The sequence below is a fragment of the Choloepus didactylus genome, chromosome 9 (assembly GCF_015220235.1).
Source record: "Choloepus didactylus isolate mChoDid1 chromosome 9, mChoDid1.pri, whole genome shotgun sequence".
In the NCBI taxonomy this organism is placed as follows: Eukaryota; Metazoa; Chordata; class Mammalia; order Pilosa; family Megalonychidae; genus Choloepus; species Choloepus didactylus.
In genome coordinates, this window is record NC_051315.1 from 12807953 (window position 1) to 12830413 (window position 22461).

The 22461-nt window shown below is 46.8% G+C and overlaps 1 protein-coding gene across 5 annotated transcripts in view; it reads left to right on the forward strand.

Moving 5' to 3' along the window:
* The first annotated feature begins 9569 nt into the window (after window positions 1–9569).
* The window catches only part of TFCP2L1 (transcription factor CP2 like 1), a 57329-nt gene continuing 44437 nt past the window's right edge, over window positions 9570–22461 (forward strand). For 4 of the 5 annotated variants that reach the window (XR_005218809.1, XR_005218810.1, XM_037849632.1 and 1 more), the window contains exons 1-3: window positions 9570–9734; window positions 10376–10405; window positions 12788–12939. Coding sequence is in view for 3 of the 5 variants with exons in the window: in XM_037849632.1 (XP_037705560.1) it covers window positions 9673–9734; window positions 10376–10405; window positions 12788–12939 (244 nt within the window). In the remaining 2 variants the exon portion in view is untranslated. The remainder of the gene's footprint in view (window positions 9735–10375; window positions 10406–12787; window positions 12940–22461) is intronic. The other variant, XM_037849635.1, reaches the window with a different exon arrangement.

Genomic DNA, 22461 nt, shown 5'->3' on the forward strand with positions numbered 1-22461 from the left:
AGTAACAGAGGCAGGTTTGGAAGGCAGGGCTGCCTTACTCCAAAACTGCAGCTCTTTTGAGGGGCCCCGAGGCTGCCTGAGTGTACGTCTGTAAAGCTTCAAGTGACAGAGAGGGGCACCTGGCCCACTCTGGTGGGGATACAGAGGGCTTCCTGGAGGAGGGGACACTGAACTGAGCCCAGTGAAAGTGAGCTCGGCAAACTGAGGTTGGGCAGGAGGGCACCCCCGTTTCTGGAGCAGCCACCCATCCTGGGGAAGAGGCTCTAAGTGCAGCCTCCCAGCGGAAGCTGGAGGCTGGTGCCTGGAGCAGGGAGGTTTGCAGAAGGAGCCCGGATGCAGATAACAGAGTTCTTGTTTGGCCACCAGAGGGGAGGCATTTTGCCAAAGTACACCTGGCTGTGGACTCCCCAACTCAGCCAGCGTGCTTCGCTGGGACTGCAGAGCTTGGAGTAGGGGAGCCCATGTCAGAGGAGGACGTGTGACTGCAGCCCAAGAGATCCATGGGAGAAACAGAGAGAGGGAGATATGTGGTGGGTCCTTGTAGCAAGGGAACTGGAGTTCAAATCCCAGTCCCTCTACAGGTTTTTTATGACATCTCAGCAGACTCCCTGACCCCTCCAGACCCCCACAGCTGCACCTGTAAAATGGGACCTCAGCTGTCCCAGAAGGCCACCGTGAGAACGAGATGAGCTAGTAAAGCCTCAAGTTCCCATACAGCTCCTGGAACACATTAGGGGCTCCATACATAGCAGCTATTTTTTAGAAAATATCCACACCCTCTGGGGCTGTTTGATGCTTCACAAATGTAAATGAGGCAGGCTAGCCTTGCTTTAAGAAAACTAAACCACAAACACCCAAATTTATAAATTTGACTATTTGAAGAATTTGAAGAAACATTTTTTTAAAAAGAGAATCTTTTAATTATAAAAGAATTTTAGATTTACAGAAAAATTGCCGAGATAATAGAATTCCCATACACAGTCATCCAGTTTTCCTCCATTGTTAACATCTTACATGACCATGTACATTTGTCCAAACTAAGAAACTAGATTGGAACATATTATTAAATAAACTCCAGACGTTACTTGAGATTGAAGGAGCATCTCTGAAAAGTAACTCCCTCTCTTTTGAGAGCTGGTGAAGTCTTTGACAGAGAAGTGGAAATTAGACATGAAGATAAACCATGTCGGAGATGACACTGTGGGCACTGGGCAGATGGGAGTCAATGGACAAAAATGTGATTTAGCCAAGTTTGCAGGGTGGCAGGGTGTCATGAAGAGACAGCAGAAGTCAGAGGCCTCAATTCACACTTGTCTGCCATTTAATCTGTGTCTTGGCAAACCCCTTGCCCATATGCCTCAGTTTCCTTCGCTGTAAAATGGGAATGACAGTCCCTGCCTGGTGTCCCTGCCAAGGTATGGCAGATACTAGACTCCACCTCAGATCCATTTTCCCGTCTTCCTCAGTAATAACTGCCTGATTTTTAGCTGGTCGCATGCTGCTTCAATAAGGAATATATTTCCCAGCCTCCCCTGCAGCCAGGTGAGGCCAGGAGCCTAGGGTGTAGTCAATAGGAAATAAACAGAAGTGATGTGTGCCTCTTCCTTGAAGGAAGAAGGTATGCCTGTATTCTGTTTTTCCTCTTTGCTGCTGGAATGCTGTTGTAATGGCTGGAGCTCCAGCAGCCTTGAAAGTCCATACTGTGACCTTGCAAATGGAAGGTACACATGGCAAAAAACACAAGATATAAGAATCTTGGGTTCCTGGCATCATAGAATTCCATGGACCAACTACCCCTATATTAGGATTTGTCAAACTCAGCACTATCAACATTTTGGGCTAGGTAGTTATTTCTTGTGGGGGGCTGTTCTCTATGTTGTAGGAGTTAAGCAGCATCCCTGGCCTCTACCCACTAGAGATGCTAGTAGCAATCTCTTTCTTGCCAGTTGTGAAACCAAAAAATGTCTGCAGACATTGTCAATGTCCTCTGTCACCAGTTGAAAACCACTGCTCTGGGCCAATGCTGTTCAGTAGAAATATAATGCAAGCCACTAATGTGAACCATATATATATATATAATTTTAAATTTTCTAGTAGACACATTTTCAAAAGCAAAAATAAACAGATGGAATGAGTTTGAATAATATATTGTATTTAAACCAATATATTCAAAACAGAATTTTACCTCATGGTCAATATAAAAATTATTAACAGGCTATATCATATTCTGTTTTTTATATAAAGACTTTGAAACCTGGTTTGCATTTTATACTTATAGCACATCACAATTCAAACTAGTCACCTTTTAAATATGCAGTGGCTACATGTGGTTTATGGGTTCCAGACTGGATGGCGTTAACTCTAGATTTTTAGAACCTGAAGGAGAAATAAGCCTCTATCTTGTTTAAGCCATTTTTATTTTGGGATTTCTGTACTTGCAGCAGAATGTCATCCTAAGTAGCACACGGGATTTTTGATCAACGACACACTTTGGAACATTCTAGAAGTAAATGAACAGGAGATTGGTGATGTGCAGCTGCAGAGCCAAACTCTAGGGACAGCTAGAAGAAGTTGCAATGCAGACTGACAGCTGTGTCTCCTTCAGTCCTCCCAACGACTCCACGAGGCAGCACCAGCCTCTTCACTCCGGAAATGAAGACTCTGGGTTTGGAGAGTGTGGTGCGTACAGCTGTGCCCGCCAGGCACTTCCTCCCAGGCCAAGGCTCTCAGGCTCTGCTGAGGAAGTGTGGGCATCACCAGCGTTGCTGGGTTCTCCCTCTCTGGGACTTGCTCTCAGCTGAAGAGAGCCGCTTTGCCCAGGGTGGCATCACCCCAGTGCCTGCTCCAGGGGCAACCTGCACCTGACCATGACTGGCCAAGGTGGGCATAATACCAGGGCCGGCCCCAACCCCAAAACACCAGCCCAGCCCCAGAGCTCCCACAGGATCCACGGAGCCTTCTGTTGTGACTGCATCACAGAGAACTCCTCCTGCTGCCCAGCCCTGCTTCTCCCGCTCTCCAATAGGTGCTGGCCCCAAGAGAACTCCTCAAAAGTGTCCATTGCACAATCTGCAACAGAGAGGTTAAGTAAATTGCCCAAGAAGACACAGCCAAGCTCCCTACCCAAGCTTCTGGGGATTCCCTGAAGCCACTTGGCCCCTTCTTACTCCGGGGGGCTGTCCTGTGGCTCCCCCTTTCCTGGCTTCCCTGAAAACCACACACTTTCCTGCCTCCACATTACACTGTCCCTCATGCTAGGAGAAACCTCCCTGTTCCCTTTCACCTACAAAAATCCTGCCTACCTCAGAGCCCAGTTCAAGTATCCCCTCTTTCCTCCCCCAGGAAGCCTGCTGGGTCTCTGGAGAGTTCTAGCACTCCTGGTTTGCTCCAGCAGGTCTCACGGGCATCACACAGTTCAGGGAGAACCCACGGGGCATTGCTAACACTGGAGGGGAGGGTGAGGGGTTAGGGGGGTGCTGAGACTGCCCTTCCTGCCTGTGACCCGTTGTGAATGTTGTGTGCACTTCTTTAGGATCCCCGGAACATTAGTTGATTATGTAAGAGACCTCGCCATCCAGCTAGTGCTTTTCCTGTTTGAAGAGACCCGAGTGTTTCATGTCAGTTCACTTCAGTCAAATGAAGCCACTCCATGGGACCCTGTGGGGGGCTGTGGGGGAGCCTTCTGGAGGACATGACCCCTGCCTAGGGGATTCCAGGGCCTGGGGTAGGGGGTTAGAGACCCAAGGACAGATTCCTGACTTCCCGGGAGTGGGGTCAGCAGGGGGACCAGGTTGGGTCCGGCCAGAGTGAGTGGACAGCCGCCCCCTGCTGATGTCTGGCCTAGGTTGAGGGTGGAGGGGCTGCACCTGAGCAGGGGATGGAGCACCGAGGTCCAGAGCCAGGTGAGCTAGGGTTGAGCCTGGAGTCTTGCCCACCATGCCAGGGGTGAGTCACTCCCATGCTCCGAGCCTCGGTTTCCCCTTGTGGGATATGTATCCTTGCAGGGGTGGAGAGGGGATTACCCACATTAATTCAATTAATGTCCACGAGGAACCAGTACTCTGTACATGGGAAATTCTCCCCGACCCTTCCTGGGGACTCTGCCCCACAGCTGGAGTCCGGGCCTGGGAGCCTGGCAGGCCAAAGGCCAGGCAGAGAGGAGAGTTCCCTTCCCCCCATGCCCAGTCCTCCGTCCTGCCACACTGGGCCATCCCTTTCCCACTCTGGGCAGTGTACACAGCAGCCCAGGGTTGGCTGCCAGCCCTGTTAGCATAGCAGGGCCCATGGGAGAGGCCCTCCCCAGGAGGAAACCTGGCCTCCTTCCTTCTACACTGCCCCTAAGGGAGCCCCCCTTCCCCTCCTTGGTGTGGGCTTTGGGGGATTATGCTGGGGTTTGGGCAGAGCCGGCTGGGTGGGTCACAGCCTCTGAATGATGCGAGCTATGCACCACCTGTGGCTACCCTGGGGGTGCCCACACCCCCCTCTTCCAGTCGTCTGAGGGGGCCTCTGTCCTCTCCAGGCAAAATAGGTTAAACTTTACGTGTTGGAGCGGAACAAACAACGACCCTGATATTCCTCTCCTGTGCCACCCTGGGGTTCCCACTACCTCTGGCCTTTGCACATGCTCAGAAAAACTCTCAGGGATCTACTTCAGAGACCCAGAATGTAGAGAGAATGCCATAGTGGCCAGTCTAAAAATTATTACCATATGGTTGAAGGTTCCTAATGTAAGCCCGCGCTCCTTCCCAGAGGTTACCTTACCCTGAGGGGTTCTGTGTGTGTGTGTGTGTGTGTGTGTGTGTAAACATATGCAACACATAAATATGCCATTTTAACCATCTAAAGTATATAATTCAGTAGCATGAATTACTTTTACAATGTTGTGCTACCATCACTATCTTCCAATAGAAGATGCCCATTTAGTAATAACTCCCCACCCCCTTCCCCCAACCCCTGGTATTTTCTGTCTCTGAGTTTGCTTATTCTAGATATTTCATATAATCTGAGTTACAGTATTTGTCCTTTTTTGTCTATCTTATTTCATTCGGCATAATGTTTTCAAGGTTTACTCATGTTGTCACATATCTGAGAACTTCATTCCTTTTTTACAGCTGAATAATATTCCATTGTATGGATATACCACAGTTTGTTTAGGCATTCATCTCTCAATGGACACTTGGATTGTTTTCACCTTTTGGCTGTTGAGAATAATGCCACTATGAACATTGGTGTGTAAATATCTGATTGTGTCCCTGTTTTCCATTATTGGGGACATATACCTAAGAAGGGGGTTGCCAGATCATATAGTAATTCTATATTTAACTTTTTGGGGAACCACCAAACTGCTTTCCACAGTGGCTGCCCCATTTTACATTCCTATCAGCAATGCACAAGAGTTCAAATTTCTCCATATCCTTGCCAACACTTATGATTTTCCGTCTTTTTTTTTTTCCCCAATAATAGCTATCCTAATGGCTGTGAGGTGGTATCCCATGACGGTTTTGATTTGCATTTCCCTAATGGCCCTACCCTGAGTTTTTTGTTCGTCATTTCCTAACATATATAATGGTTCCTTGTTTTGGTTTCCTAAAGCTGCCAGAATGCAACATACCAGAAATGGGTTGGCTTTTACGATGGGGATTTATTAGCTTACAATTTGCAGTTCTTAGGCCATGAAAATGTCCAACCCAAGGACAATAGCTTCTCTGAAGACAGGCTGCTGGCATTTGAGACACCTCTGTTATGTGGGAAGGCACATGGCCAGTGCCTGCTAGTCCTTCTCTCCTGGGTTTTGTTGCTTTCAGTTTCTGGCTGCTCAGTCTCTCAGCTTCTCTGGGTGTCTCTCTGAATTTCATCTCACATAAAGGACTCCAGTAAGAGGATTAAGACCCACTGTGAACGAGGTGGGTCACATCTCAATTGAAATAACCTAATCTTAGGTTCCACCCACAATAGGTCTGCACCCACGGGAATGGATTAAAAGAACATAGCCTTTTCTGGGGTTCATAACAGCTTTAAACCACCATACTCCTATACAATACCCAGTCTTGTTTTACATGTTTTTAAACTTTATAACACAGTATCATACCATGTGTAATCTACAACTTGCTTTCCTTTGCTCAACGTTGTGAGATTCATCCACATAGCTCTAAAGCATCTTCACGCTTATTTAGTATTCCATTGTTTGTGTATCTAGTCTCTTATTGATGGACATTTACTTTGTTCCTAGTTTTTGCTATTATAAGCGTGACTGTGATAAACATGTTTGCACGTGCTTGTCCCTCTGGCTGGAGCCCCCTCCCACCCTGGCCATCCTTAAACTCCTGTTCACTGGTCAAAACCATCCTGTCAAGCATCAGGCCGCAGAGTCTTCACGGCAACCTCCTCCAAAAGCAGCTAGGAGTCCACTGCGGCACTGCCGAGGGACTGTGTCTCTCTGAGGGCTCTGCAGGGCTCTTGCTGCCACTGTGGAGGGAATGCAGGGCCTTCCAAGCCGGGGTCCTGATCTCTCAGCCTTGGCCTCTAAGCTCAGCTGTGGATTCAGCCTTCTAGGCCTCAATTTCCTCATCTGTAAGAGGGGGCAGTGTGCCTGGCCCCAGAGTGGAGAAAAGCCAGGTGTGTGGGCTAGGGGCCTAGGTATAAGTCAGGAGTCCATAGGACATGAATTGTGGACATTTACAAAACAGCCAGAGGGGGTGGGTGGGCCAGGACCTGCACGGTCTGTCCGCCTCTCCTCCTGGGACCGCAGCCCCTGGGTCCAGGCTGGGCCTAACCGTTGTCCTAGAGCAGAGGATATATCTTCTTTGTGAGTGTGTTTTAATAAGTTTGTTTTTGATGAAGGTGAAATTCAACATAACATAAAAATAACCACTTCAAAGTGCACAATTCAGTGGCATTTAGTACATTCACAGGTTGCACACCCATCACCTCTACCTAGTTCCAAAACACCAATCTGCTTTCTGTCTCTCTGAATTTACCTATTCTGGATGTTTCATATAAGTGGGATTATATGATATGTGACCTTTTGTACCTGGCTTCCTTTACTTTGCATCATGTTTTGAGGTTCACCCATGTTGTAGGATGAATCAGCACCTCATTCCTTTTTTATGGGTGAATAATATTCCATTATATGGATCGATCACCTTTTGGAAAAGATATGCATTCTTGTTCACACAGCTTGACTTGAATGCAGTCTCTGTGAGCATTGCTGAAATCGACCCTCAAGAAGTTAAAACTCTTAAGACAGAAGAGGAGATATGCAGTCATCTAAAGCATACAGATAAAGTCATAACTAGATAATACAAGTGATCTTTCCTGGGGAGCTACACTCTCCTGACCATTCAACTTCATTCACTAGGCCTTGTTTCACCATTTTACCAATGGCAAAACTGAGGCTCAAAGGGGCTATGAAACCAAACATCCCACAATTTAGAGGATTTAAACCACAATCACTTATTCGCCCACAAGTCTGCATTTTGGGCAGGGCTGGGTGGGAACGGTTTGTCTCTGTTCCATGTGGCATCTGCTGGAGCAGATCCATTGGGGAATCCAAGACGGCATCCGCTTGGGGGCTGCAGTTAAGGGGGTCTGGACCTCACTCTCCAAGAGGGCAGTTAGATGTCACATGATGGGTCAGAGCTCCCTGGAACTGTCACTTCTGCCTCATTGTACGATCAAAGCAAGAGGACCAGCCCAGTGGGAAGGGTGGGGGGATAGATGCTATCTCTCGATGGGCAGAATGGCACACAGTCAATTTGCCCTGGTCTGAGCCATTGCAATCCCCTCTGTATCCCATGCTCGGTTCCCCTCCCCTGGGCCTTTGCACCTGGCCTGTGACCCTTCTCCACCCCCACTCTGCAGATCGGCCTAAATTCATCACCAGACATCACGTGACCCGAGAAACTTTCCAGACCCCCAAAACCCTCTTTCGTGTTCCCAGAGCAGGGTGGCCTTCTCAGACCATGCTGTACTATGATTGCTGCACCCCTACTGACCTCTCCAGTGAGAATTCCCATCTCACATTCCCGGCACCCAGCACGACACCACACCCAACACGTGACGGGTGCTTGGGAGGTATTTGTCCAATGAACAAATGTGCAAAGCACACGCCCTTTCCACGCCACCCCAGAGTGCCTCCCGTATAAGCACAGTGCATGTCACAGACCCTGAGACTGGGCTTGGTGTACAGGAGGTTTATGAGGAAGTGCCCTTCACTCTACACCTGTGGAAGGGAGGGGACAGAAGCAGGAGTGGAGGGGATGTCAGCTCTGATACAAGGCTGGTGACAGCTTCAACTGGCCCCACAGGAAGTCCTGGAGCTACAATGGCTTGCCATGCTGTCCTTGGTTGGGCTGAGATGGCCAGACTTTTATATTCTGATAGTCATTGGAATTGGTCCTCTCCAAGAAGGCTGTCATCTTGGGCAAGCCGGCTCTCTGCAGCTATCCCAGAAGGTGCTCGGACCCCTGCACCAGGGGGTCCAGATATCACCAAGATGTGGGTCATGGCTTCATGGAGCTCCACTCCCACATCACTGGCCTCTCCATGCTGCCACCAGACTGATCTTTCCAAAACCCAAGTCAGAAATGTGATTCCTTTGCTTGAAACACTCCAGGGTCTTCTTTTTATACTTAGAATAAAATCTCAGCTTTTGCTGTGTGACCTGCCCCCGGCCACCACACACACATACTCCCCCCACCTCATCTCCTAAATCTCCCCTTGGCCACTAAGACCCAGAAATGCCAAAGTAGGTCTGCCTCAGGGCCTCTGCACTCATCGTGGCCCCTGCCTGGAATCACTTTCCCTCCAGATGATCACAGAGGTGCATCCTCTGCACTCCATAGGCCTCAGCTCAGTGTCACCTCCTCCAGGAGGCCTTCTCTGATTACTTATGTGATGCATTAATATTTTCATATGTATTTATCAAAAATGTATCAAGCACTTTCTATGTGTCAAGTACTGTTCTAGACAGTGCTTCCTGTGGGAATAACACAGTGAGCTAGAGAGCCCAGTCCCTGCCCTCTTGGATCTTAAATTCTAGTGGTAAAGACAATCAATAAATGAGAAGAAATTTTTTTTAAATGCCACGCTTTCAGAGAGTGTAAAGCGCTATGAAAAAAACAAGAGTTAGATAAGAGGGCAAAGAGTGCCTGGGTCCGGAGTCCCTGACATCCAAGCTCGGAGCGGTGTCTCCCCAGCCACAGAGACTCTCCGGGACCCGGTCCTCGGCGCACAGCCGGGAGCACAGCTCGAAGGAGGCGCAAGAGACCCGACAGCTGCGGTGAGTGTCACCTCGGGCTCCCCGGGACGGGAGACAAGGTCCGGCCCCCTCCCCAGCCCCAAACCGCGGTCGCCGCCCCCCAACTCCTAGCCCCAACGCGGCTAGTGCGGCCGGCCTGGCAGGCGCGCTTGCTCGGGGAAAGGGCACGCCGGCGCGGGTCAGCCCAGGTGCGGACCCCGCGGGGAGACGCCCTCCTTGTCCGCGCTTCCTGGCGGGGCGGCTCCGGCCTTGGCCCCACCCCTCGAGCTGTCCATAAAGGTGCCCGGCCGGCCGGCGCGGCGGTCCCAGAGCGGTCAATTCAGGTGTCCTTGGGTGGCCGGCGCGGCCGCGTCTGCGCTCGCTGTCTGCGCTCGCTGCCCGCGCCTGGATCGGCGGCGCTCGGAGCTCCAGCCATGCTGTTCTGGCACACGCAGCCCGAGCACTACAACCAGCACAACTCCGGCAGCTACCTACGGTAAGGACCCGCGCTGCCCCGGCCAGCCACGGCGCAGCCCCCGGGACTCGGCCGGGGTCGGCAGGGCGCCCTTCGGTGTGCCCGGGGCAGGGACGGGAGCTGCAAGGCCCGGGGCCCCGAGCGCACTCACTGGGTTCCCGTTTCCCTGGAGACGGCGAAGCCCCTGGAGGTCTCTTTGCGCTCGGGGCGTGGGGGCTTGGCCCTTGGGGGACCCAGAGAGAGAGACCCTCCCAGAGTCCCTCGTAGGTACGGCGCGGAGTTCGGGACACAGCCAGGAGGCCGACGCGCAGTGCCTGGGGTCGGCCAAGGGCTCCTCCCCTGACGACCCCCGCGGCCGCCGCCTCCCCAGTTCCCCCCTGCCCTTATGTCGGAGACGAGGAAACTTCCTGCCATCAGTCTAGTACCGGTCCGGGGGACGTCTAATCCCTGCCCTTTGCCCCACTCCCGGGGTCCCTCCCGGAGACCCACGCCCTCTTCTGTGTCCTTCGCCGGGCCCGGGGGCGGAAGGGCGCGCAGCGTGTGCCTGCCCCCAGACCTGGCGTTCACTCCAGGCCGCCCCCACCCCCTGGGGAGGTCTTGTGTATATTCGCCTAAGGCCTGCGGGTTTATTGCCCTTGATGGAAATCTTTCTTCTTCTGCAGGGATTTGACTAGTGCTCTTCCAAGGGAAAAGTAAGTCCTGCCTGTTTTGCAAAGTTTTCTACCGTTTCCAGAATCTACCCTTTAAGGCAGAAGGATCCCCTCATCTAATTCAGTCCCGGAGGATTGTTTTTCCCAGTTCTGCCGCTGGCTGGCTACTAACGGCCAGTAATTTCACCTTCTGAACTCGCCTGAACCAGCTTTAGCCTGTCTCTCCATCCTAGTCAGAGTTTATTAAATGGGCCTAATTTAACCCATAGGGCATTTGATATTGGGCTCCAGGAGTGTGACTTGTGAGGTCGCATTTGCTGTCCTGACAGCCCTAAAGCGAGAAGGCTTTTTGTGGCCCCAAGAAGGTCCCACTCAGATTTAAGGCTGCATGTTATATGTAAATTCTGGCTTCTGATGGGTTGGTAGCCTCCCAGAAAACATTCCCCTTCCAGAAAGCAGGGGAATGAATGGGTTTAACTGGTGGGCGTGCTGTTTTTCCTTCTGGAGATGGCAGAAGTCTGGGGTCGCAAGTCAGGACAGCCTGACTGTGTGCAGACAGGATGATGTCACCCCAGGAAGCTGCTTTCGGGGATGTTGGAAGGGCATTGGAGGATGTTAATCCTGAGTTGAAGACTAGCGTCCATTCACTTAACACAAAGTGCTGCAATGGAATATGCTTTTACTCTGCTGCACTTTGGAGTTTTAGTTGTATGTTTGCCCAAGTTTTAGTAAGTGGCCACCAAGTCTATGGCCAGACCTTAATAGATGAGTTTGAAGGTGACCCAGGGCTGATGGCGAGTGTATTTAGAACTTCCTGGCTATCTAAAATGTTATCCCATTAGGGGATAATTTTCCCCTTGCAAGGTGCACTTTCACATGTTCTACTGAGAGAGATGGGAATTCATCTGCAGAGATACCTTTAAGGATTTTGGTATTATGTTCAGAGAATGGGTTGGAGTTTGGGGTGAAAGGTACTACAAGGCCACGTTGGTTTCTAGGGTGGTTTGGGCACCACTTCTCGGAAGCTGGAGTTTTTGCCCTCAGTGAGGGGAATTGTGTTTGGTAAACACGTGCTCTGGTCCTTTTCCTTGGTATTTTGGTCATCTCCTCACTCTGCAAGTTGCCTGATCTCACCAGGATAATGGCCTTTACTCCTGTCTTCCCTTTTTTGTTTGATGTTCTTGTGACTTTTATTTCTTAGCAAATAAAGATGCCAGCTTGAAACAAGCGACTGTTGGGTGATGGTTCTACCCCCCCCACTCCGCACCCCTTTTTTTTAATTGAAAGGCAGCAGCCCATGCATTATTAACTTAACATGGTCTGGGCAAACATGGAATTGTGCAATCTCCAGGTGAGCAGGCTGACCTGCTTCTCCCGTGTTCCTAGATAACCGCCTTAGGTGGAAGGAAGGTGCGGCCGTGGGGGAGCCAGGACGGGAGGTTTTCCAAGTGTGCCCAAAGCCAGGCTACTGCTTCTGGGAATGGGATAGACTTTGTTGGGGTGTGTACTGGTTTGTGTTTTAGAGACACTCGTTTACTGTGTCGTACGAGGAACAGATTGTACCAGTGGCTTTGCTGTTTATACAGTGAAGTGTGGGGTCAGCTAATCTGATTCCCAGCCCCGGACACACGAAGGGAGTAGGTTATCAAGATAAGGCCACTGGCATATTTTTGGCACCTGTTCCACACTGCTCATAATTTCAAGGTCCTACACATGTCTTTCCTACTCGCAGGCTGTTGCCATCCTTAGGATTTTTTTCTTCCCAGGCGAGGGCATTTAAAAATATACATCCAGAAACAAGTTCCCCCGGTCACAAGTCGAGGAGAGGCTGATTTTTTTGATATGGTGGGGAGTTTTGTTTAGAAGTGAAGGAAAGGAATTGTTGAGCTTCTCCAGATTTTCCATTTGGATAAGAAAACTGAATTGAACCTCAGGTCCTTCCTTCTTGTTTTGCATTCAGCAGTGATTAGTATGGCCCTTAAAAAAAATGGTCATTGGCCAATTGACTTCTGTTTTAGAAAGGTGGGGGAGATCTCCAGGAAACAGTTTCTGCGTTTGCAGAGTTTACAGAGGGCTGAGGACCGGGTTCTATTGGTTTGAAATGGATCCGAGAAGTAGAAGGGTTTATTAAAAAGAAAAAAATCATTCCATCGACTTGTGTCTGCCAGACCAGGTTCTCATTCTAAAAGGTCTCTCCTGGGGAATAGAAACCAAGTGGCTGTGCTGCTGGTCCCCACATCAGGGAGAGGGTTTCTGTAATTTGTGGATACCAGGTAACTTGGCAAACGTAAAGGATTGCTTTACTCTGTGCCGGGAGGAGACCCCAGCACCGCGGCATGTTGTTGAGCCCTGAGGGCCGCCGCGGTCTTTCCGGCTTCGGGCTCGCATCAGGCTCACTCCCGGCCACTCCCCTCTGTGTTGCAGCGATGTCCTCGCTCTGCCCATCTTCAAGCAGGAGGAGCCCCAGCTGTCCCCCGAGAACGAGGCCCGCCTGCCGCCCTTGCAGTACGTGCTGTGTGCCGCGACGTCCCCTGCCGTGAAGCTGCACGAAGAGACGCTGACCTACCTCAACCAAGGTAGGGGCTGGACCCAGAAAGAATGGGGCGTTGGCCGGAAAGACCCAGTGGGGCCTCATTACCGTCTCACAATGGGTGGGGTGGGGTTTGGGGGAGGAGTGCAGGCTTGGGTCAGATTCTATTTCCTGGCTGAGCCTCAGTGTCTTCATCTGAAAAATGGGTCACTTTCCTAGTATTGGTCCACCCACCACGCAGACGCTCAGTGATGGCAGCTGTTATGATTACGATTTCCTGTGACTGGGACTGAGGTCCTTCCTAGGTAGAGACTGAGCGCCTTTGGTATACCAGGTCTGCTGTTCCCTCCTGGAATACACCTGGCAGGTGGTGAGCACAGTCATGTCAGACCACAGGGGATTCCCTTTTGTGGCTCACATGTCCTGGGAGACATGGCACGGGCTTTGGAAGTCGAATTCCCAGCTCCAGCACTTCCTAGCTCTGTGACTTTGCTTTTTCTTTTTCACCAAGCCTCAGTGTTTTCACTGAGATGAGAATGATAACTTGGTGACGTTTGAATGAATTCATGTATGAGACGTGCCTGGTGTGATAATGGCTGTTCAGTTGCTGGTTCCCTTTAGCAGAACACATGGCCCCGATGAATGGTGTTTTGCAGTTTCTATAGTAATTCTGCGTAGGTGTTTATTGTACTTTCTTCCTGGGCCACCTCATAAACACTCTGGCACAAAGTGGATTAATTGCCCCTCTGTTTTAAAGGAGAAGACAAGAGTCAGGGGAAACAAGTGGTTTCTGTAGGGTTGCCCTGAGTTGCAGGAGAGCTGTGGCATGCTAGCTCTGTAGAACTTGGACTCCTCAATTTGGGGAGCCAGCTGGGGGGTGGAAGTTCAAGACAATCATCAAATTTTCTAACTGCTGAACTTGTGAGCTTCTGGGCCAAGAAACAAGTTCAGAACTAGCAGGTGGCTCTGTGTCTGCCTCTGGAAAGAAGCACCCCCACACCTCCTGCCCCATTATTGAAGTGGCTCAGGTAGCCAGTGATGGTTGTTGGTCGTGGGTAGAGCTGTTGGCCTCGGTTGGGTGCTAAGTGGAGCTGAAATCGAGGCTCCAGCTGCTGAGCCCGGCGGCCACTGATGGTGGATGACGGGCAATGTGGAAAAATGTGTGTCCTTGCTTGTCTCTGCCATTTTCCTTTCTTGTTCCTGGAAAGTCAAATGCTCCCGACTTGCCCTGTCCCTTTGAGCATTCTTTTTCCTCTCTGGGCCTCTGCTTTCTTGTGTAAAGCATGAAGAAGTGGAGATGATGTTTCTGGACTCCACTGAGCGCTCCTTGTCCTTGACCACATCGGTTGGTTCTGAGCAGTGAGAGGTCTGAGGTTGGCTGCGGGGTCAGGACGCTGCCACTAGCACTTGTGAGGTCTCTGGCTGTGTACCCTGACCCCCACCCCTCACCCCCGACTTTGGACAATATTTGGCAGTCAGTATACTAGGTCCTTATATTGCTTGCTCAATATAAGTAAGTTAAAAGAAGAGTTACTCCATGATCTTATCATCCTGTGTTAATTTCTTGTATTTACTTCAGATATTTTCTTAATGACATTTTCTGATTCTTAGAATGATACAAGTTCATTATAGAACATTGGGATGACTTAGAAAAGTGTAAGGAAGAAAATTAAAAGAAAAATGAATTAAAATCCCCTCTTACTTCACCAGAGAACCACTGCTAACTTTTTTTCTACATATTTGTGTGTATACATCTTTTAAAATTGTGATCATACTACAGACATATAGCTTGCTTTTTTCAGTTACTCTGTTTGTGGACTTTTCTCCATGTCATTAAAAACGCTCTGAGAACTTACATTTTTGTAATGGCTGCATGGTATTACCTTTTTTATTCTGTTATTTTGTTGGCCAGTTTCATATTCTGTTCACTTAGTTTCCAGTTATTGGAAGTTAAACATTGCTATGATGAACATCTTTGTACATAAATTTTTTGTGAAATGTTTATCATTATTTCAATAAGTACCTAAAAGTGGAGTTACTGGATCAAAGCATTGGAACGTTTTAAGGCTTTTATACATTTTACCAGATTTCCTTCTCAGCAGAACGTACTGATTTACGCCCCAACCAGCACTGTACATTTTATTGTATCTTTGCCATTGTTAGGTTTGTTACTATTTTTCTTCTGATTAGTGAAACATGGAATTTATCCTTAAACTAGCATTTCTATGATTGCTAATGTGGTTAAACATTTAAAAATTTATCTTTGACCATTTTTATTTCTTTATTGGTATGTTCATGTCCTTGGCACATTTTTCTGTTTGGAGATTTTCTTTCCTTGATTGTAAGAGCATCTGTATATTAAGAATATCAACCTTTTAGCTGTCATTTGTTGCAAATACTTTTCCCTGATGGTTGCTGGCCATTAGCTGTATTTATTGTGTGATAACTGTCTTTATGGTATGGAATATATACCCTGATTTTTTTTTTTCTGTGTAGAAATTTATTTTAAATGTCAGATCTTTCAGTCTTTTAAGGATTTGTTGTTGTTGTTGTTGTTGTTTTTATGCTTAGAAATGCCTATCCCTACTCCAAATCAATTTGGAAGTTTCCTAAATTTTCTTTAATGGTTTCTAAATTTTAACACTCAAATTAATTTAGCATTTATGTGTGATGTAAGTTTGTTTATTTTTTTGAATAGTTGGTTTAGTACTAGTTATTACCCCGTTTATCTTTTTCTCAGTGATTTAAAAGGCCACTTTTAAAACAGTTAAAACAACACATTCTAAACTATTAGGCCAGAAACAGACCTTTACATAGATATCTACCCTGTACCCCTGATGTCCATTGATTGTTGAACTATTCCTCCTTGAACTGATTATTGTAGCTTGGAAATAAACTTTCCTATTTGGGAGTAGAAGTTCCTTTCATTGTTTTTCTTAGCCATCTCCAATCATTTATTGTTATATCTGAATTTTACAGCCACTTCCTCCTTTGCCTTTTTTTTTACATTGATGAGATCATGCTGTTTATACAATTGTTTCTTGCTTTTATTAAATACTAGTCTTATGATAGTATTTCCCATTATTTCTAAAAGTGTCTTAAACCTCATTTAAAAATCTGCATATATTTCACTATTTCCTCTTGTTTTTTTAGGACAGAATATTGACATAACTGGTGAAAGAAAATGTCCTATCTCCCATAATAGAATATAAACTCTATGAGGGCAGGGCCATGGCTACCTTTTTAACAGTGTATCCCCAGCATTGATAGAATTAGTGCTGTAAAAATGGTCAGCAAATTAAAAAAATAGATAGGCTTTATTTTATTTTCGTTTGCCTTTGCTGTTTGTTTTTTGCTAGTATTGGCAGTGGTGTGCTGAACACTTTTTGCAGTGTCTCTTATTTGGTGCAGCCTGCTCCTCCAAGTTGAATGAACATGCCTATTGAAGTTGATTTTTTTCAATTAAAAAATTAGTTTTGATGCTTCATTCAAGGCACTTTAGTTAGTTGAAAAGTTGGCTATTTAAGTTTGTGATGTTTATTGCATTGGCTTTTGATGTTGGGTGCGTTGTTTCTCTGAGGCCATCCCATGTCCTCCTCTTTATAAGGATAGATTCAAGTTCTCTGAAAACATGGAAGGGATGCAGTGTGCGTAAATCAAAAGGTCAATCACAACCACTGGGTGTCCATTTCCTGATCAGTGCATTGTCAGGTGACAAGGGTGCCACCAAGCTCAATGGCTAGTCTTGGATGTGATGAAAACTGTCAAAACAATGTGTCTTCTTTCTGTGAAATGGAGTCCTAGGCAAGGGGATGACATCCTACCTTCTAAGGGGTAGACAGCTATTGAAAAGTGGTTTGCAAACTCCCTGATAACCTCTTTGTGAATGGCCAAAGGTCACTGTGGACAGATCTTTCCTGAAAGCTGGAGCCTGAGGGAAGGGATGAGTTGGGTGGGTGAAGGCGGCGGGAGGGGGAGTCAGAGAAGCAGGAGAGAACCCTAGGCAATAGGGAACTCTGGCTTTGAGGTAAGAAACAACTTTGGAGGAATGGCTCACTATTGAGAAAACTTTGGCATTTTCTAAAACAATTCTTGAATCTTAAATATAGTAATGAATTTCACAGGAATCTTATTCTGATTCATGCAGGGTGGTTCAGAGGGAAGAGTAGTAAAGAGCAAGAATGGGGTGGAGTGGGAGGTGCAATTGAGAACACTGTCTATCCCAGGAATCCTAGGGGTTCAGGATGATTGGTGTTTGGTATAGAAGGGGGAGAGTGAGTGAAATGTCTGGAGAGGTAGACCAGATGGCCAAGAGTTTTGAGTGCCCTACTGAGACTGAGTTATTGAGGAGGGTACCTGGGCAAGTCACTGAATCTCTCTGTGCCTCGGTTCCTATCTGTAAGGTGGAAATAGCATCCCTACAAAGTAGGCACTACTTTATGGATAAAATGAGTTAATACATGGAAAGCACTGAAACGGTGCCCGGCACATAGTAAGCATATGTTATCCCTTGCTACTAATAAAGGGTTTTTGGTGAGACAGGTGGTTGTTTCCCCTAACTACCTGTTTCAGAAGCTAACAAGTCATCAAGTTGGGACTTCGAAAATGTTTACTCTTTTTATCTTTTCTTATCCCAAATCAGAGATCAACACAGGGTTGGCCCTTCAATGAAGAAGGGAAGGGCACCTCTTAGAACTGAGAGGAGGTAGCTTTGGGACATATTAAAGGAGGGTCTGCTTTCCTTTTCCATTCATTCTTCGTTCACTGTACAACCGGATAACAGATATAGCCTGAGAAGACATTTCTTATGTTGGATGTTGAAAGAAAATACCATTCTAAAAAGAACAATCTTCTTATTCAATGTTGTGGCTTGTCATGTTGAGGAAGGGTGACTTGACCCAGGAGATGAGGGCCTCAGCCTTCAGGGTGATGCTTCTTTGTTATTTAACACTTGAGAATTTACCAAGCACCCTTTGATAAGCTGTGTTTTATTCTCCCAAGATGTAATTATTCCCATTCTGCAGATGAGACACTGGGAGAGGTCTACTGACCTTCCCTTCCCCATACCTCACATCCCCGCCGGCTTGGGGAGTGACTGAGCTGTGAGGTGACAGTGGAGTCCTGATAGGGGAGGTGCCCACTGTCTGGGCAGCTTGTCCCCGGGAGCTCCTCCGGGCAGGGTTCTGGGCTAGGCGTTTCCATGAGTGGGAGCCTACCCCCTGGTTCTCCCTCTGCAGCTCTGAGGTGTGAGGCGTGCTGGGAAAAAGGACCTTGAAGGGATGAATGGGGGCGAGGATGGGGGTGGGGGAACCTCCTTGAAGGGCAAAAAAGGCAAAGCAGTGGTAGTGACCCCACCCCCTCTCCCCACCCGCAGTGACTCCAGGGAATGGCCGGTGAGATAAGAAGCTCTAGGTGGGGATGTTCTGTCTTCCTGAGTTTCTAGAACTCAGAAAGAATCGCAGCTCTGTCTCCTACCATCTGGAACTTTGGGAGGGGGAGGGGTGTGTGTGCCTTGAGAATTAAGTGACTGACAGACTCCTGGCAAATAGTGTGCAGCTGTATTTTTCCCTCCTTCCAATTGTATCCGTGACTTTGAGTTTAAGGAATGGGGCAAAGGATTAGTTACTTCGTTACCCTTTCTCTCTAGCTGGGGTTTCCTTTCCAGATTAATTTTTAGCTTGAAGTTCAGAAATATAAACGGAGTAAACCAAATGGCTTTAAAATACTTTCCTTTTTTTTAAATGCTTTCTTATCTTTTTTCTGAGTTACACATGCGTATGTAAAACTGAACAGCCAAACAATGCAGAAATGTGTACTCTAGAAAGTATCCCATAATCTCACCTTCCAGATTTTTTTGAGTCATACATTAACTCCTAAATGTGTAATTATTTGTATGCACGTAGGTGTGTGTCCTTTTTTTCTTTTTGTGAAATATGGGATTGTATTATACAAACCGTTCAGTAACTTGCTTTTTTTCTCTTCTTTCCTTTAACAAAATATCCTCAACGTCTTCCTTGTGAGCACAGTAAAAAAATTAAAAAAACAAAAGCCGGTCTGTACTGGTGGCATTAAAATCCATTGTATGGTTGTCACATCATTTGTCCTCGTGAGGAACGTTAGGCTGTAGGATAAATATCTGGAAACAGAACTGCCGGCACAACATGCTCATAGATCTAGCCATATTGCCCTCCAGTAAAGTACCAATTTGCGCTTTTGCCAAATCCTCTTTCCTCCTTATCCTTTTGCCTTATCCTCTATCCTCCATCACTTCCACACCTGGAATATAAATTCCTTAAAGGCAGAGATTTCGCTTATCTGGTTCACGGCTAGTCCTTTTAGCACAGTGCCTGGCACATCTAGTTTCTTTGGAATATTGAAGACTTGTCTAATTTTTCTATACCTTTGTCAACACTTTTTACCTTTGGTAATCTAATGGGGAAAACATTGGGTAGTCCCATTTTCATTTCCAATTCTTCGATGATGTCAAATATTTTTTCACATCTTATTTAGTTATTTATATTTCTTTTTGTGGTTGATTTATCCATTTTTCTAGTGGGATTTTCATCCTTTTCTTATTTGGAAGAGCTCTTTACGTATGCGGGATATTACAAGTATGTGCTGCAAATATTTTCCCACTTTGTCATGTAAGTTTCTTTCATTTGTTTGCCTGTTTTTTTACACAGTAACATTTTTATATGATCATATTTTTGGACTTTACCTTAATTATTTTTGTGTTTCATGTCCCATTTAGGAAAGGCCTTCCCCACTCTAAGATGATAATTCACGTTTTTAAAATGTTTTTTCCCCAATCTTTGACACTGTTGGCATTTATTTTGAAGTGTAAGGAATGAAGTAGGAATCCAACTTTATTATTAATTTCCAAATGGCCACTGCATTGTCCCATGACAATTTATTGAATCTGGGGCCTTCATATGTAGTACATGGCCATTAAAAAGAATGAGCTAGATCCTTGAGTATATCCATGAAAGATATCCAGCATGAGTTGTTGGATTTTAAAAGTCTTTACCTGTTGATAGCTCCAGTTTAGGTGACCCCATTAATCATCCTTTCTTAGAAATGGAGGGGGCACATTGAAAGGGATTTGGGGGTGGGGTATGACCAGGTTCCATTTCTTTCCCAAATCACTGGACCTCCCAACTCATGTCCTGTGTAAAATAGGCACAGCATCGCACCTCATGGTATTGTCTTGAGAATTAAATGAGATGGTGTGCTGTTATTATACTAAATGATTTCCCTTCTGCCCTTTCATTTGGATGTTTCTCATGGGTGTTTGGGGTAGATCAGGAACCACTTTTCTCTTGGTAAAGCAGGTTACTGAAACAGGTTTCAGGGGCCACTGAACTATGATTGAATTACTCTTTGGAAGAATGTATAGAGATTTTCCGCTCTGAGTGAGGAAGTTTTTTTATTTTTTGTTTTGTTCTAAAAGAGCCCATGTGCACTAGTAGCTTCCATGATTGCTCCAGCCCTTTTATTTCACAAGAGAAGAAAGGACACCCAGAGAAAAGAAGGAGCGAGTCTGAGCCACAGAGCCTGCTCGGGGCCTGGCTGGGGTGTGGACAGGCCCCTTCGGGACTGTAGAGGCTGCAGGGAGTAGGACAGATGCTTTTCTGTGTTTTATTAGGAACTGGTCATCTTACCTTTTTCTTTTTCAATTTTTTATAAACAAACACTCCGTGTTCTCCCCCACATCCCCCCACCTCTCCTTCTTCCTTATTTTTCTTAGCTCTCTGTCTCTTTAATGGGTCCTCATGGGATACCCTTTCTTATGGAGCTGTTTGAGAGAAGTCCATACCTGGGTGGGTAGGGTGTTGTCTTGTTTGAATGCCAGAGATGGACAGCTGACTTCCCTTCCGTGTTGCCCATTGCCTTGTCTTGCACAGGAATGCCCTTTGGGGACCTTGAGGGTCATCTCATCCAACCCCCTTGTATGAATGGGGAAACTGAGGTCTGGAGAGTAGAATAGACTTGCCAATGTGTGCTGTGGCTCCTGTCTGTCTCCTGGAGTGTAATCCTGTCTTCTCTCCGGTATTTACTCACGAAGTGGTCCTTGGACCCCTGGCTTCAGAGCTCCAGGAGTTCATGGTTCCAGCTTCAGCAGGACTGGGGGAGGGGCAGGAATCTGCATCAACACTCACCCAGGTGGTTGGTTCTTAGGTAGACCAGGGTTTGTTAGTGGCTGTGTTGAGGGCGTGACAAGCTACTATTGCTTCCGTTCTCTGCCTCTTTCTCTCCAAGGACTGTGGGCAAAGAGGGTTGGTCTTTGCAAAGAAAATGCAGCCCTGTTCCACTCCTGGCTTCTGCTCTGCAGGTTGATAACTTCTCTTCTGCACAGCCAGGTGCTCTGTGCTTGAGCGGATTCAGGAGGTTCTTGACTGACCTCCTCTGGGGCATGTGGCCATGTCCCAGAAGCTTCCATTTGGGTGGTTAGAAGCCCCTGTGCATCCTGAATTGGTGGGAGAGACCATAGATGCTCTAGGAATTCATAGAGGGTGGACAAGATTAGATTCCTAAAGTTTCAGGGCTGGAGGGAGCCTTAGATATCATCTCCTTAAAATGTCACCCATGGGCCAGCCTCACCTGAAATCTTCTTAGAAATGCAGAATCTCAGGCCCCACTGCAGGACGTTGAAACCAGAATGTGCATTCTAACAAGATTGCCAGGTGATTGATGAATGAAGCAATGACTGAGAAGTGTTAATCTAGCCTACCCCCAAGTACGCATTCCCCCTGTTTTATAAGTGGGGGAACTGAGGCTCAGAGATGTGATGTGACTTGTGCCAGGTCACAGAGTGGTACTAAAATCATTTTTTTAACATTTTAAAAAACAGCTTTATTGAGGTATAATTCACATACTTTACACTCCACTCATTTGAAGTATACAATTCAATGCTTTTTGCTTTTTAATATATTCATAGGGTTGTATAATTATCAGTACAATCTAATTTTAGAGAATTTTCTTCCACACCCATTAATAGAAGATCCCCATTCCTTCCTTACTCCCCTGAGCCCTAAGCAAACCCTAATCTTCTTTCTGCTTTTGGGATATCTCATATAAATGGAAACTTACAAAATCTGGTCTTTTGTGACTGGTTTCTTTCACTCAGCATATTTTCAAGGTTCATCCATATCATAGCATGTAGTAGAATTTCATTTCTGTTTATTGCTGAATAATGTTCCATTGTGTGGCTATACCACATTTTGTTTTCCTGTTTACCTGTCGGTGAACATTTGGGTTACTTCCACCTTTTAGCTATTGTGAATAATGTTCATAGGAACACTGGTATGCAAGTGTTTGTGTGAATGTGTTTTCATGTCTTCTGGAGTAGAATTCCTGGGTCACGTGGTAACTTGTTTAGCCTTTCGAGGAACTTCCATAGTGTTTTCCAGAGGGGCTGCACCATTTTACATTTCTACCAGCAGCGTACGAGGGTCCCAATTTCTCCGCAGCCTTACCACCACATTATTGTCTATCTTTTTTATTATAGCCATCCTAGTTGATGGGAAGTGGTATCTCATTGTGGTTTTGATTTGCATTTCCCTAATGG